Source organism: Thermobia domestica, chromosome 4, assembly GCF_964235325.1.
Source record: "Thermobia domestica chromosome 4, izTheDome1.hap1.1, whole genome shotgun sequence".
Classification (NCBI taxonomy): Eukaryota; Metazoa; Arthropoda; class Insecta; order Zygentoma; family Lepismatidae; genus Thermobia; species Thermobia domestica.
The window spans coordinates 9,387,577-9,401,437 of NC_137457.1; the positions used below are offsets into that span (position 1 = coordinate 9,387,577).

The following is a 13,861-nucleotide window of genomic DNA, read 5'->3' on the forward strand; positions in this document are numbered from 1 at the left end:
CTTCCTGATCTGAGGCTTGTCCGCTGAAGCTGTAAGGAATTCAAAACGAAAAGTGTCATTTGTTTACTCTTTCGTTTTAAAATCGATATTCTGTCCCTGTTTATCTCCACGAAAACAGCTATTCTTTCTTATGCACAAAGAAAATGCTCATGGAAAATGTATATTCTGTCCAATACTAAAATTATCACAGTTTTAAAATTATTATTTTTTATCAATCCCACAGAATTATCGTATGTTTAGATAATTATCGTACACTCTGCATTAGCATATGAAAAATTAAGTATAACACGCAAATTTAATATCCACCCTCCACAGCTCTAAAGTCATCATTAAGTTCAAGGCATAGGTACAAAACGGAATTGAATTAAACAGCAAACTGGCATTTTGTCTTATGCCGTTGGAAAGAGATGAAAGAAGTTTCAGCATCCTCTTTCAACCTACTCCAGCAGAGGGACAAGCCCATTTTTATTTGTTTGTTAAATGCCGTTCGAGAAAACAAAAGCTTATAAAAGACAAGCACTACAATAAATATTTTTAAGCAAAAAGAGATCCGATGCATTTAAAACTAACCAATAGTTCGGGGCTAAATTTGGGAGTCTTAAATAAAAGACACTTCTGGTGTCTTTTTGTGTTATAAACGAATATTTTATTCATGCTATTTAAGACATTCTTCTCACATCCTTAGCCCTGGAAAGGACTATAAACTTCGGAATTGGTGCGACTTGCATATTTGCGTATCCCAAACGTTTCAGGTATGCTCTGCAATACCGACTATTCAAAGAAAGAAAAATGAAGCAATACGGGCACTTCACTTGTCATAAATATGTAGGTGTATTTTTAGGGAATATGCACAAAAGATGAGCAAATGTATTCGATAATTCAACTCTGTGGGTGAACAATTGTTTATCCTCTTGATTTTACAAGGAATATTTGTTTCTACCTCCTTTTTACCAACACACTCTGTAACGATTTTTTAAAAAGTGTTTTTATACATGTCATTATTTTCCAAATAATAATACTAGAACAACAACATGTATAAAGATATCTGAATACTAAACATTATATTGCTTGCTGATTGACTGCCGACTTCGGCGGTCTAGAAGTCTTCAAGAGGCAACGACATCATTCACGAGGTTTAGGGTTTGACTTTCGGAAAAGCAAGTATTCGGACTCAAGCCAAAAATTGTTAAAAGTTACAAACATGTTCAAAACTTCTCGAACCGTATTTAAGTTTGTCAACTGCTCGAGCGGCTCGGGAGCTCCTTCGTGGCTAAGCGGTTAGCATACGAGTCCGTGGCGTAGGAAACCCGGGTTTGATTCCCGGCGGGAGTTCATGTGGTTTGGATTCATAGTTAATCAGTAGGTCCCATCTCATTTAGCCTCTCTGCTGAAAGGGAAGTTATACTCAAAATCAAATCAACTCGAGCGGCTCGGCTCACAACTTATTCGCTTTCTCTATCGAGCCGAACTGAGATGTGAGCAGAGCCAATAGCTCACCTAACTCAGCTGGCTCGAGCCCTCAGCTCCGTTGAGCCGAACGGAACCGAGCTTATGCTTCTCATACCGAGCCGGCTCGTGATATTGGCTGACTTGAGCCGAGTCGAATTAAACCAGAGAACTCGTTTCAATCGAGCCGGCTCAAGCCGATCGCTCACTTGAGTCGAGTCGGTGACTCATCCAAACCGAGCCGGCTCAAGGCATCGGTTTAGTTGAACCGAGCCGATATTTCATCAGAACCGAATCGCCATTCGCTCAGTTGACCCGAGCCGAGTCGATAGATATCACTGCCCGGGTTTAGCTTATGCTTGTGCTCAAAAATTCGACCTAGCAGTCTCAGCCTTGATGGTAAGAACTACGGCATTATATTAGTGCTCAGAACATTTGAGGCTATCTCGTTATAAAAATCTATTGTTGTGACGCTATCGAGACGAGACGAAGTGTGAGCAGTGTCATTACCGTGAGCAACAATAGAAGTATTCCAAATTATATTTCTCAAGGCTTTTGCTTTCCAGTCTATCCAGGCCATGATTTCAATCCGAGCTAAAACGAGCTGAAGGAGCGAGCCATATGTCAAACTCGACTCGACTCTAAACTCGAACTCAAAAACAGTGACTCGTCTCGGAACTCGATTTGAGAAAAATATCTTTGACTCGACTCATGCCCATCCCTATGATATCATCTTATATTGTGTGTGGTATTTGTGTGTTTACTTTCATACATTGCTTTGTTTAATATTTTGTACCGTATTTATTTATTTCACATACAACAAAAGTTATTTGACAATGGGTAAAACCTTATTCGTACGTGATGAATTGAAAATGTCCTGAAAAAGAATATATCTGAACGCACAGGTCGGAGAAGATAAAACGTCCTAAAATAGCTGGCAGGCTCCGTGAACTCACTAATGTTGTTCCAAAGCATAAAGTCGCTGGTTGTAGACAAATAAAGACGACCAAATATACTGACAGGCTTGCATTAAGAGAAACAAAACTCTACCTTTCGCAGCGTCCGAATTTCCGCGTTGGTATAATTGTCCACGTTTGTGGAGGATGCCAGTAACTTGAAGACTGTTGAGTTTGCTCGCCGAATGCCATCATATATCTTCTTTATTTTAATATGGATACTCCTCCATGTAAAAATATGGGTCTTTCCGATATTACTATGGAATGTTCCTTGCATATTAATATTCACAACAATATTCAGCAACTAAATACACCAAACAAAGAAAATATTACACACAGTTTAGGAGAAAGTCAACCCTCCTAAGCCAGCTTATAATCAACAACGGAGTAAGCTTTTTTGTCAGCAATAAGGTTCTGTTTCCAGATACGCCCATGCATGAATATATATCTCCTTAACACAAAACAAAACTGAGAACATACTTCTAATCTATGTGTAAAGTAAAAGAGGAATGTACAGGACACCGCTTTTCGTATGATCCTCTACAGTCTTAAAAAGCTAAAGTATCACAATAATTGAAGAAAACACTAAAATTTGGATGATTCTACATTAGTAATAGCACAATTGAGACAGATAGGATAATCCACTATGATGTCCGATACAAAATTTTATCAAGATATGAAATCAAACATTACGGTTAATTACATGATGTACATTTAACAATCTTAAACTAAATTATAAAGAAGTAAATGTTTCAAACTTTCTTAGTGCTTCTTTTAAAATGTATGCATAAAAAAGTATCATATTAAATCACGGGCATCGTTTTCAATGGGCATAAGGATCATAATTTATTTTACAGCAATTGATATGTCAAACCATTGAGAAGATGTTTTAAAGAGAAGAGAATTTGATATTGTTCTCTAAATGTCTAATACGTGTTTTCTTTACTTTATTTCTATACCATTACAACAATACTTTTTGTTATGAGCAATTACAATAACAATTATAACAATTGTTTAACAAAACTTTAACAATTTTTTACTGTATCCAGAATAGTTTGAGACACAGTATTCCTGAAAACGGCATTATGTTCTTCGAATCTATTGAAAACAATTCATGGAAGTTGACAAGATACATATTCAAATAGTTTTGTTTTTAAAGAAATGTATTGAAAAATGTCAAAATTTCAATAATTTTAAATTTTGTTCGTTTTCAATTAAAAGCTTGATTCCATGATCATACCAGTAGATAGAAAAGTACTTTCGATGTAGATTGTCCCGTTTGTTTCAGTTTTGTAATACTGCTGTACAGTCAACTAAAATTTGACCTTTAGGATACAGTGACGTCCATAAATTAAAACATTGTATTGTAAAATCTGATATTGCTCATTTGTGGTTCACATATGAATTTTGAAAATTTAATAGCATAACTTAGAAATATTTGAGAAACTACAAATATATTTCGAACAGACAATAGTGTTGACTTTATAGTACCGCAGACCATACCAAACAATTCGGGAAATATATACATTACACAAAATATAAAGCACTTTTCGTCTATTACCTTAAATGTTACAAGTGACTATAAAGAGAAATAAACACTGTAAATGTATATTAACGTCGTCTAAATGTATATTAACGTCGTATTTTCTTATTTCTAACGTTCAATTTACCTCCCCCTTTGTATGGTTAGGTTTGAAACCAAAGTTACTTATCGCAAAGCTATCTGAATTAAATAATACCAAAAGTGTCGAAAGCTACATTAAGTTTTAAATGCAATTTTATTATACTTTAGAATACAAAGTAAAAAGTGAAACCAATTGGCTAACGATGGAATCCAATAGAAAACATTTGTGAGCACGGTATTGAACCTGCGTCTTAGGATGGAGAAGTAATTTTTGGTTTATGTTCTAAATAAAAATTATTTTGACCATATTGTGTTTCATAATATATATAATCTGTCTTTAATATGTTCGTTCTTTCACTCTGAGGAATATTGCATTCAAGCTTGAAATTCTTCGCAGAAATGAAAAAAAATATGTAAACGGTAAACAACGGACATTGATCGGAGACGTTTTTGACGTAAGGGAACTGGAGAAACTTTTAGTACTTCACTGAACAAAATTTCTAACTTTCTTCATTAAAGACAAGCCATTACTCTCATAATAAACATTATTTAGTAAGCTAAAGCAAATTCTAGAAATTGATTTTTCTTTTCATTTAAATATTTCATGCTTAAATTGTGTGATTGAATGACTGGATTTCTCTCTAATCCTAAAGGGACAAACAGAATTGTCTAACCGAATATAGGAACTTATGTTTCTGCTCTCGAACAACGTGTTGACTTAGTAAAGGAAAACTTGCTTCTAGTAAAAAAAATGGCTTTTTTAGATAGCAGAGTTTGCCAGACGGTGACAGAAAAACGTCGATTTAATATGTTTTCTGAATGTCCTCATTCTAGACGAAACTTTCAGTTTACTAATTGCATATATTATATCCTGTCTTCTTCAAAATGAAAAACGCATAAGTGGTACACTATTTTTTATTTTTTTATTATTTACTCTTATAAATATTATTACACCAGTAGTGAGAATAAGCGAATATTGTTCCATATACTTTGTTCAAGCAGAATATTAAATTTGTTCATAAGAGCTACGTGCATTTTAAAATGAGTTTTTTACATTTGTCTTTCTACACTGCTAGCTATAGGTTAGGCTATTCATTTTTAGATATTCGAGAATTGTGCGAAATGTATATTTCACATGATCGAGTGGAAAATTAAGCAAATAATGTGGAGTGAACGAAACAAATAACGGCTGAAATATTAAAATGTATTTTCACTTATTCATAATTACCTAATTAAATATTACTTTATGTGAAAATATTGACAATATTTTAATTACCACCACTACTGCTACTAATTGATGTCCTTTTTACTATACCATTACATTTTAAGCGCCACAGTGGTATGGGCATCCAAATAGAGTTGGGAAACCTGATTACTCATTACATGGTCCACCACAATCATATCAGCCGCAATGTAAGTTTACATTTAATATTAAATATTTCAAAATTATAACCTAGAACATTGATAGTTTAGGTGGTCAGTTATAGGGCTGTTATGTTACCTTTTAGAATCTTATGTTAATTAGCTACCGAAACGTTTATTCAAAAGATGCATTTATTAATAAAATTTATTCACAAAATATATGTTTGTTTACAGTAATCGAAGAATACACTTGATGCATTTCGTTTCGCATTAATCTTAATGTACAAATTGAAAATCTTGATGCCATTCAAATCGTCTAAAATTTATTTTAGCTCTCTTGGAGGGTATTAAAGACTGAGAAAATAACACCCTATTTAAGAGTATATTAAACCATATTTGGTTAATGTGGGTAAAATTGTTATTTGTATACGATTACGAGTATTTTAAATCATGTACGACAAAAATTCTGGCATGGTTAAAACTATTATAATCATGAATGAATATGCATTTCAAGTATATTAATAGTTATATACATTAATAATTTGTATATACATAATATACCTATAAAATATACATAATTATTAAGTCAAAAAGTGTTAGATTTCAAACGTTGAACTTTGATTATTAAAACGTGACTGAAAGAATTAAGTTAGCTTCAATTGTGAATGAAAAACTAAATACACATTTCTTTACCACTATTCACGAGAAGTTAATATTTATGTAGAAAGTGCGTATTATGTTATGCGGACTAGTGTTTGTTTTCGTATTGGGTGTGATGTAGTTTGCGAATCTTAAGAATTGTCAACAGTTTAAAACTTTTGATCAGGATGGATATATTATTTATTTTGTAGAAAGTAAATTTGATCATTGTTCTTTTTACAGTCGTCTAGTATATACATATAATCATTATATCAAACACTTTTGCACCTGTGTGTTAATATAGTGTATAAGATATACTAAACATACAGAGGCATACTTACTACGGAATTAATAACAAACTGATAATTTTAATCTAATAGAACATTAATAATCATTACTTCTCTAAACATAATCTAAGAAACATGTTGACCTCAATCTATACAGTATTTAAAAATTGAAAATGACTATGTTTGTGACTCTTAATCTCTTGAGCCGCCCGACAGATCTCGATCAAATTTTCAACTTGTATGCGGTTCTGGGCTTGAAGTGTTCTTTGATATTTACTTTGACGGTTAAACTTAGGACAAGGGGGAGGAGGGGGACATAGATAAAATAAATAAAACTTAGTAACTATTGAACCACCCGATGAATCTTAATCAAATTTTCCATGTAGGTGAGGTCTGGAACTGAAATGATTTTTATCGTTTGACTTTGACGGAGCAACGTTGGGGAGGGCTTGGAAGGGGAAACATATAAAATCAGTAAATACAAAAATAAAATTGACTATGTTTGTGAATTAACAACTCTAGAACCACTCAATCGATCTTAATCATATTTTCAACATATATGAAGTTCAAACCTGGGATTTTTTTAACATTTCATTTTGACAGTAGATATTAGCGAAGGGGGAAGGGAGAGGACATATATAAAAATAAAACTTAATAACTCTCGAACCACCTTGAGATTTGGATCAAATTTTCAACATAGATAAAGTTCGAGCGTGAGATGTTTACTTCATTTCACTTTTACAGTCCAAGGAAGAGTAAGGGAAGGGGTTGGGGGAATATATATGTTAAGAAAGTAAAAATAAAAGTTACTGTTTTTGTGACCTCATCACTCTTAAACCAAACGACCGATTTTTAAAAAAAATCAACATAGATGAGGTTCGAACCTGAGTTGGCCTTTATCATATCACTTTAGAGGTAGAACTTAGTGGTTGGGGAGGGGAGGGGGGTAATCTATAAAAAATTAAACCTTGAACCACCAGACCGATCTTGATCAAAGTTTCAACATAGATAGTTTGGCCCTGGGATATTTTCGACATTTTACCTTTACGGTGCAACCTAGGGGTTGGGGCGGAGGAGATATATAAAAATCAATTTATATAAAACTGAAACTGACTATTTTTGTAGGTTGATAACTCTTGAATTATCAAACCGATCTCAAACAAATTTTCAAATACATGAGGTTCGGACATTTGCAATTTCACGTTGACGGTAGGTTCTAGGAAAGGGGGAGTGAAGGAAGACGTATCAATAAAAACTAATAATACCAAATAACTTTTGAACCACCCAACCAATCTCGATTAAATTTTCAACATATATGAGGGTCGGGCCTTGGAAGTTTCTTGTCGTTTCACTTTGACGAACAAACGTAGCGGAGGGGGAGGGGGAGATATATGTAAAAACAATGACTGCCTTTCTGACTTCATCACTCTTGAACCACCCGAACGATCTCAATCACATTTTCAACATACATGAGTTTAGGGTCACGAATTGCTTTAGGCTATTCAGTTTGACGATGCAATGTAGGGGAGCGGGAGGGAGGAGAGAAATTTTAAAATGATAAAAAATGACCGATATTAGTGTTTAATCCATACTTTTCGAGGTCTATGAGAGAAACAGTGACACTTCTGATGTTGTTTTGAATCAAATTTCAACCATGGTAGTTGGGGAGGGGGAAGGTACAACGTAGGGGAGGGGGATAAACATTTAAAATGGTCGAAAATTACTAATATTAGTGTCAAAATCATTGTTTTACGAGTAGCTGAAATTGACAGGGACAATTCTGATGCCGTGTGTTCTGATGCCAATATTAGGGTCTAATCCATGAACAATCAACCCTGAAACTTGGGGGATGAGAAGGGATGGCATACATTAAAATGATCCAAAATGAGCAATATCAGTGTGCATTTAAATTGTTTATTTCAACTCAGCGAAGCGGGTAATATATACTAGTAGTGAATAAACTTTAAAATCTTTAGACATTTTCATGTTCTGGGGTCGAAAAACACTCATAAAATAAAGCGCAGTGTTATTACTTACGAAACTATTCACAAATATTACAATTATATTTATATACAATGATCTGGATATCCACACCTCTTGTAAAAAATAATATTTTTTCTAGAATACGTGTTATTTGTTTTCACGTATCCATCACTGTATGAAACATTATGCAGTGAATTTACATTATCTTTGAAATCGAAGCTAAATTGATTAAAAAATGATTATGTTTCTATACCGAAGAACATTCCTGAATTAAGTTTATAGAATATTACAATTACTCCTATAATATCGAATTTGGTAGTTTCAACTTAGTCTAGATTTTCATATTTTGATTACAACAAGTAAAGAAATAGTTTAGGAAATATATTAATATAATTCCTATCTACAGTTATTTTATTTTTTAAAAAAAATAAGTGAGTGAGTAAAGATAAACAAAAGCTATATCGATAATTACACGAGCTATATATACGTAATCTATAGCTTAGTATACAACGATATTAGATTTCTATGATACTTATACATGTGCACTCAAGTCCAGAATGATTGTTGCATATCTATAACTGTCTTCGTTTATGAATATTAAATTTCATTGGAAAATATTTAAAATTACGAAAATTAGAATGAGCGAAACAATATGTTGCTAAATGGACAAGAAATTATCTTCGTTCTATTGTTCTTATTTACTGCTCTCTTGACATGAAATTTACCACATAAATGTCTTTGCCGATTATACCTATACTAACATTATAAGAACTAAGGGGCGAATTCGTTATCAAATTATATTACTATAGCAACATATTTATAAGCATGCGAAAATAATTTTGGACATAAGCGTAAATTAATAAAAATTCAATGTTAATCACGAAGTCTGACTTTTGATATAACACGCTTTTTTTCAGTTTATTCTCAACAATATCCTGCACCAATAGGTGAGACATATTTTTTGTATGATTGACACATAATTCTGAGAAATAGCTTCTAGAATCATTCAAACTTAGATAGTTAAACACAACAAAATAAACGATCGATTGTAAATCCCCAGCTGCATAACCTTATCGAGGACATAAATGGGAATTAAGTATCTTAACAGTGACATTCAGACTTTAAGAAAAGTATGGAGCTTCTGTGAGTTACCTATGCTACTGACTGAAATATCAGTTTCATCGTTAGAAGACTAACGTTAATTAATAGATTGTTGTTAGGTATGTAATATATAACTAAATTGACATTCCATTCAAAAAGATCCAAAATTACCAGCTATAGTGAAGAAACGAGAAATTTTAACACTGCAAAGCAATGTATTTTAAGTTTCTAAGAAAGTATGAAAAATTACGTTTCAAAAATTGCAAATTCTTGTTTCTATGAAATATATTCATTTACTGTCTTTGAAAACACTATAGTAAAAAGAAATTAATACCTTAGAGTTAATAAACATTTTCTGCTGTACAGGCTGTTCCGGGAGGAAGAGGGAATTTTTTGAGAAATGGTAGTATGACTGATTCTAAGCGGAAAAGTTCATATGAGATTAGACCTATGATGATATGAAGCATTTTTCTTGCTTATAATCACTCATTTCCCAAAATATTGCTCCTTCTTCCTGGGAGACCCTGTATCAGTCATCATATTGTGTCTCTTTATATTGCCAGTCTCCTAATGAACGTTTGATGAATCTTAAATTTACTATGAAATTCATCTGAATAGTGTTATTTTTAATGACAATGAAGAAAATTTAACCGATTTTCTTAAAAATTGTACATGCTTATTTATATTACTCATTAAGGTTTTTACAACTCAATACATTGTATTTGTTAATATATGCCTCCTAATCTTTACACACCAAGTCTCCGTTAAACAGTTTGGATACCACATAATTTAATATTGTGTTGAACACGTGGAGGTAGAAAGAAATCAAGTATAGTTACAAAATAGTATTGTATCTAATCTTTGGTTTACTTCCAGGCTTTTTAAAGTCAATTATTATAGTATCAAAACTCCAGAAACCATTTCTGCTGTTCGTTTTTAATAACACCATAAATGCTAATCAGTATTTTATACAAAAACATTAAGAATTTGTTGTGTAAACTAATAATAATCAGACATTAAAATATATTATTGGATATAAATGTTTAGTAATCAAATCTATAAATATTCTAACCTGAAGATTTTGACAACTGCGTGACGATTGTTGTAAATAATAAAGTTATTTTCTTTTTGTTTTATGATATATAGTACTCGAAATTGTACAGTAGATAACTTTAAATGTTAGTGGAAGATTAGTAGTGTATATTAGGTCATTATTCTTTACAGTCAGTTAATTAAACTACACTTCCGTTCATACTTACTTCCTGTACTTGTCAGTTTTCCAATGTAGTATTCCCCTTGAAAGACAGACAGACAGACAGAGAGAGAGAGAGAGAGAGAGAGAGAGAGAGATGGAAAAGTGAAGGATTATTGATTGTAATTCTTATCAGAAAATGTGCGTTTAAGATCCTATCAAAAATTGGACCTATTAGATTAAAGTTTGTGCAAACAACAAGAAACGCAATCGTTTTCCTTCACGACACAGCTGCCCACGTATGTATGTAGAATGTGGAAGAAATGTTACAAGTATTTTAATTTGATACAACTTTCTACAGATAGCCTGCAAGTTTATCTAAAGTTTAAACCAATATAAATGTTTTCCAACTAAAGATGGGCTTTGAAAACATTAGAAACATCAATTTCTAGCTATGTGAGTGATCTTCAGTTATGATTCAATCCTTTACTGCATCTTGTGCCATTCCAACAACAATGTTCTTTCTAATTTTCAACAACCATTCTTTACTTTTCTCATGATGAATGGTGTTACTAACTTGATATAAGACTTTTTATAATGAAAGTTTATGATGAACTTATAGAAATTATCTCACTACTTGGAATAGGAGGATCTGGAATGTTCCTGAATATGAATAATGTGTTTACACTGACTAACAGGTCGAAAGGTGAAAGAAATGAAACTTAAATTTCATTCATAGCGATACCAAATATAAGTATAGATTGCCGAACTGTAATATACATTCCACAGGAACGAATTCTATCTCAGTCAGAAACATATAAGAGAAGGCTTACTTTTCTCTCAAAAGCTATATAAATGAACAGGTTTCTTACAAGGATAAAACTTACACTTCAACCCTTCGTTCGAAATATATTCGGATAAAAGACAAAATCAATCTTTTATGATTATTATTACGAATACATAATAATCTTTTTTAACTAAATTTCTTTGTAAAATATTGTCTTGTAATCGACATCAAGGCGATATCTATTTGGTAATTAACGAATCTTTGATCAAATCATGAAAAGATACACTCGCTGAGCTACTGCAATAGTTTAACATACATCATAACATTTTTTTTTTAATTGATGTTTATTGTATACAATTTTCTTGTTGTTAGGGTGGCGAGGTGGAGACATAAACACAACTAGAGCAGGTAAGTTTCACATGAGGTTCTTATTATCAAAAGGTATATTAGTGAGAGGACAGCCTACCATTGTACAGGTTTCATATAACTAACATACATATATTATGATGGAAATAAGACTGTTATGACTGATTCATTTTGGATACGATCCGGAAGATCTTTTTGTAAATTTGAACTTCAACTCTAGATATTGTTATAATCTACATCATATTCTACAAAGTAAATCAGTAAAAAGGTGGACATTAGAGATTATAATTTGAAAATATTTTATAAATTTATTTTACAATGTATAAGTGGCAAACACCTGAATAAAGTATGAGTCACTCAGCTACTAACTGAAGTGAGGATTGTAATATTCATAAACAATTGAGTTTAATAATATTCCACCTTATGCAGAGTCGTTTCGAAGAATGATTAGCGTCATACTAAACTTCTGACTACTGCAGGAGTCTTATGTTGGTAGGACTCTTTAGTATGGCACTAATCGGTCTTCAAAACGACTCTGCATAAGGCCCATTAAGTCTTTGTCCAGGCGATTGAAAGATACATTATAATTATGATACGACGGGCTTCTGTAATATATTGTAATAAGAGTGACAGAATATTTTAATGTAATAAGAAATACACATGTTTAGAGCGTAACAACCAATAACTTTAAAACTAAAACTTTACGTAAGGTAAAACAAATCACTGTAATACAGAAAAGTAAATTTTGAGAACTAACTCTGACTTCTTTGCTAGTCCATTAATGATAATATGTATGATTTGATTTGCAGTATCAAAATGAAAAATGGTGAATTAATACGTGAATGGTAGTTTCTTTTATGTTAATATAATAGTCCGTTTTGTGTACTTTTTTCAGAACGAATAATGGCGAATTACGTTTAATTATGTTAGTTTCCCTATTAAGATATTTATTGATATATTCCATTTACCGACATTTTATATGTTTGCCAATAAATTTGAAAAATAATATTGTCTATAACTGGTAGCTCCGCTGTAGCAATCTCTCTTGCAGAGAAAATATAAAAAAGTTGGTTCAAGTGGAGAAAATATTTGCGTCACTGACTTCTGTGCAAGAAATGTGACTTCAATTGAATAACACTTTATATTTTAATTGAAGTTTGAGGCTCAAGGGAGGATAAGACCAAAAAGTAAAATGCTGAGATATCGAAGAAATAGCTATAAGACTGGTAGGATTTCCATTTAATAAGCCCCAAGTTTGTGTTGTTTATTGAGAACTATATATTATACCACTCTTGTTTATAGTGGAGCTTGGAAATAGTGTAGAAGATAATGTTGAGTAATCAATTTAGTTTTGGTGGCCCCGTTTGACGTAGTCGCCAACGCTCTCGTTTTTAATTCGAGAGGTTCCAGGTTCCATTCTCGGTGGGGATACTCGGTCCGGAAAGTGTAACATCCTTTTCAGGCCGGTCATCTTGGATGAGTTTTTTCTAGGATCTCCGTAATTCGCTCCAGGCAAATGCCATGATGGTACCTAATTTACTTGTCCCAGGCCGCTTTTCCCTTCTAAAAATCCTCGGTTTCTTCCCTTTCACTGGATAGTGTGCTGGCCGAGGGATGTTAGCCCTCCTGTACTTGACGGAATAAATGGCCTGAGATGCCGACAGCCCAGAAGTTTATTGCAATTCATTTCCCCATTTCGTAGTCTTTATTTCTTTCTTAAAACTGATTATACAATTATACTTATAATCATAAATTTGTATTTCTTGTATTTAGTCAAGTAAGAACAAACTGAAACGTTGAACAATTATTAACAGTATTATTTTTTCCAAAGGCGAGAAGAATGAGACCGCAGGAGGAAGAGGTAAGATTTGCAAATTTATTTATTCACGTGAAAAACAAAAACCTACAGAATATTTTCCGCATTTCTTTCGCTGTTATTATGTTAGCAACTTTCCTCATTATCCGTTTTCTCTTTCACTTCATTTCTTAAAATTTTCCCTATACGAATTGCATCTGTTTATAAGTTCGTTTTGTTATTTAATTAGTTTTTTGAACTTGTATTGAGTTCTGAATTCTTTTATAATCTTCAGCTCAAATACTGTTAACCGTTTTATTTTG

The 13,861-nt window shown here is 32.5% G+C and overlaps 1 protein-coding gene across 1 annotated transcript in view; it reads left to right on the forward strand.

The window, feature by feature from the left end:
• The window catches only part of LOC145683627 (uncharacterized), a 497,638-nt gene that overhangs the window by 86,998 nt on the left and 396,779 nt on the right, over positions 1 to 13,861 (forward strand). The window contains exons 22-25 of the mRNA XM_081754963.1: positions 5,356 to 5,439; positions 9,215 to 9,244; positions 11,750 to 11,785; positions 13,575 to 13,604. Of these exons, the coding sequence (XP_081611089.1) occupies positions 5,356 to 5,439; positions 9,215 to 9,244; positions 11,750 to 11,785; positions 13,575 to 13,604 (180 nt within the window). The remainder of the gene's footprint in view (positions 1 to 5,355; positions 5,440 to 9,214; positions 9,245 to 11,749; positions 11,786 to 13,574; positions 13,605 to 13,861) is intronic.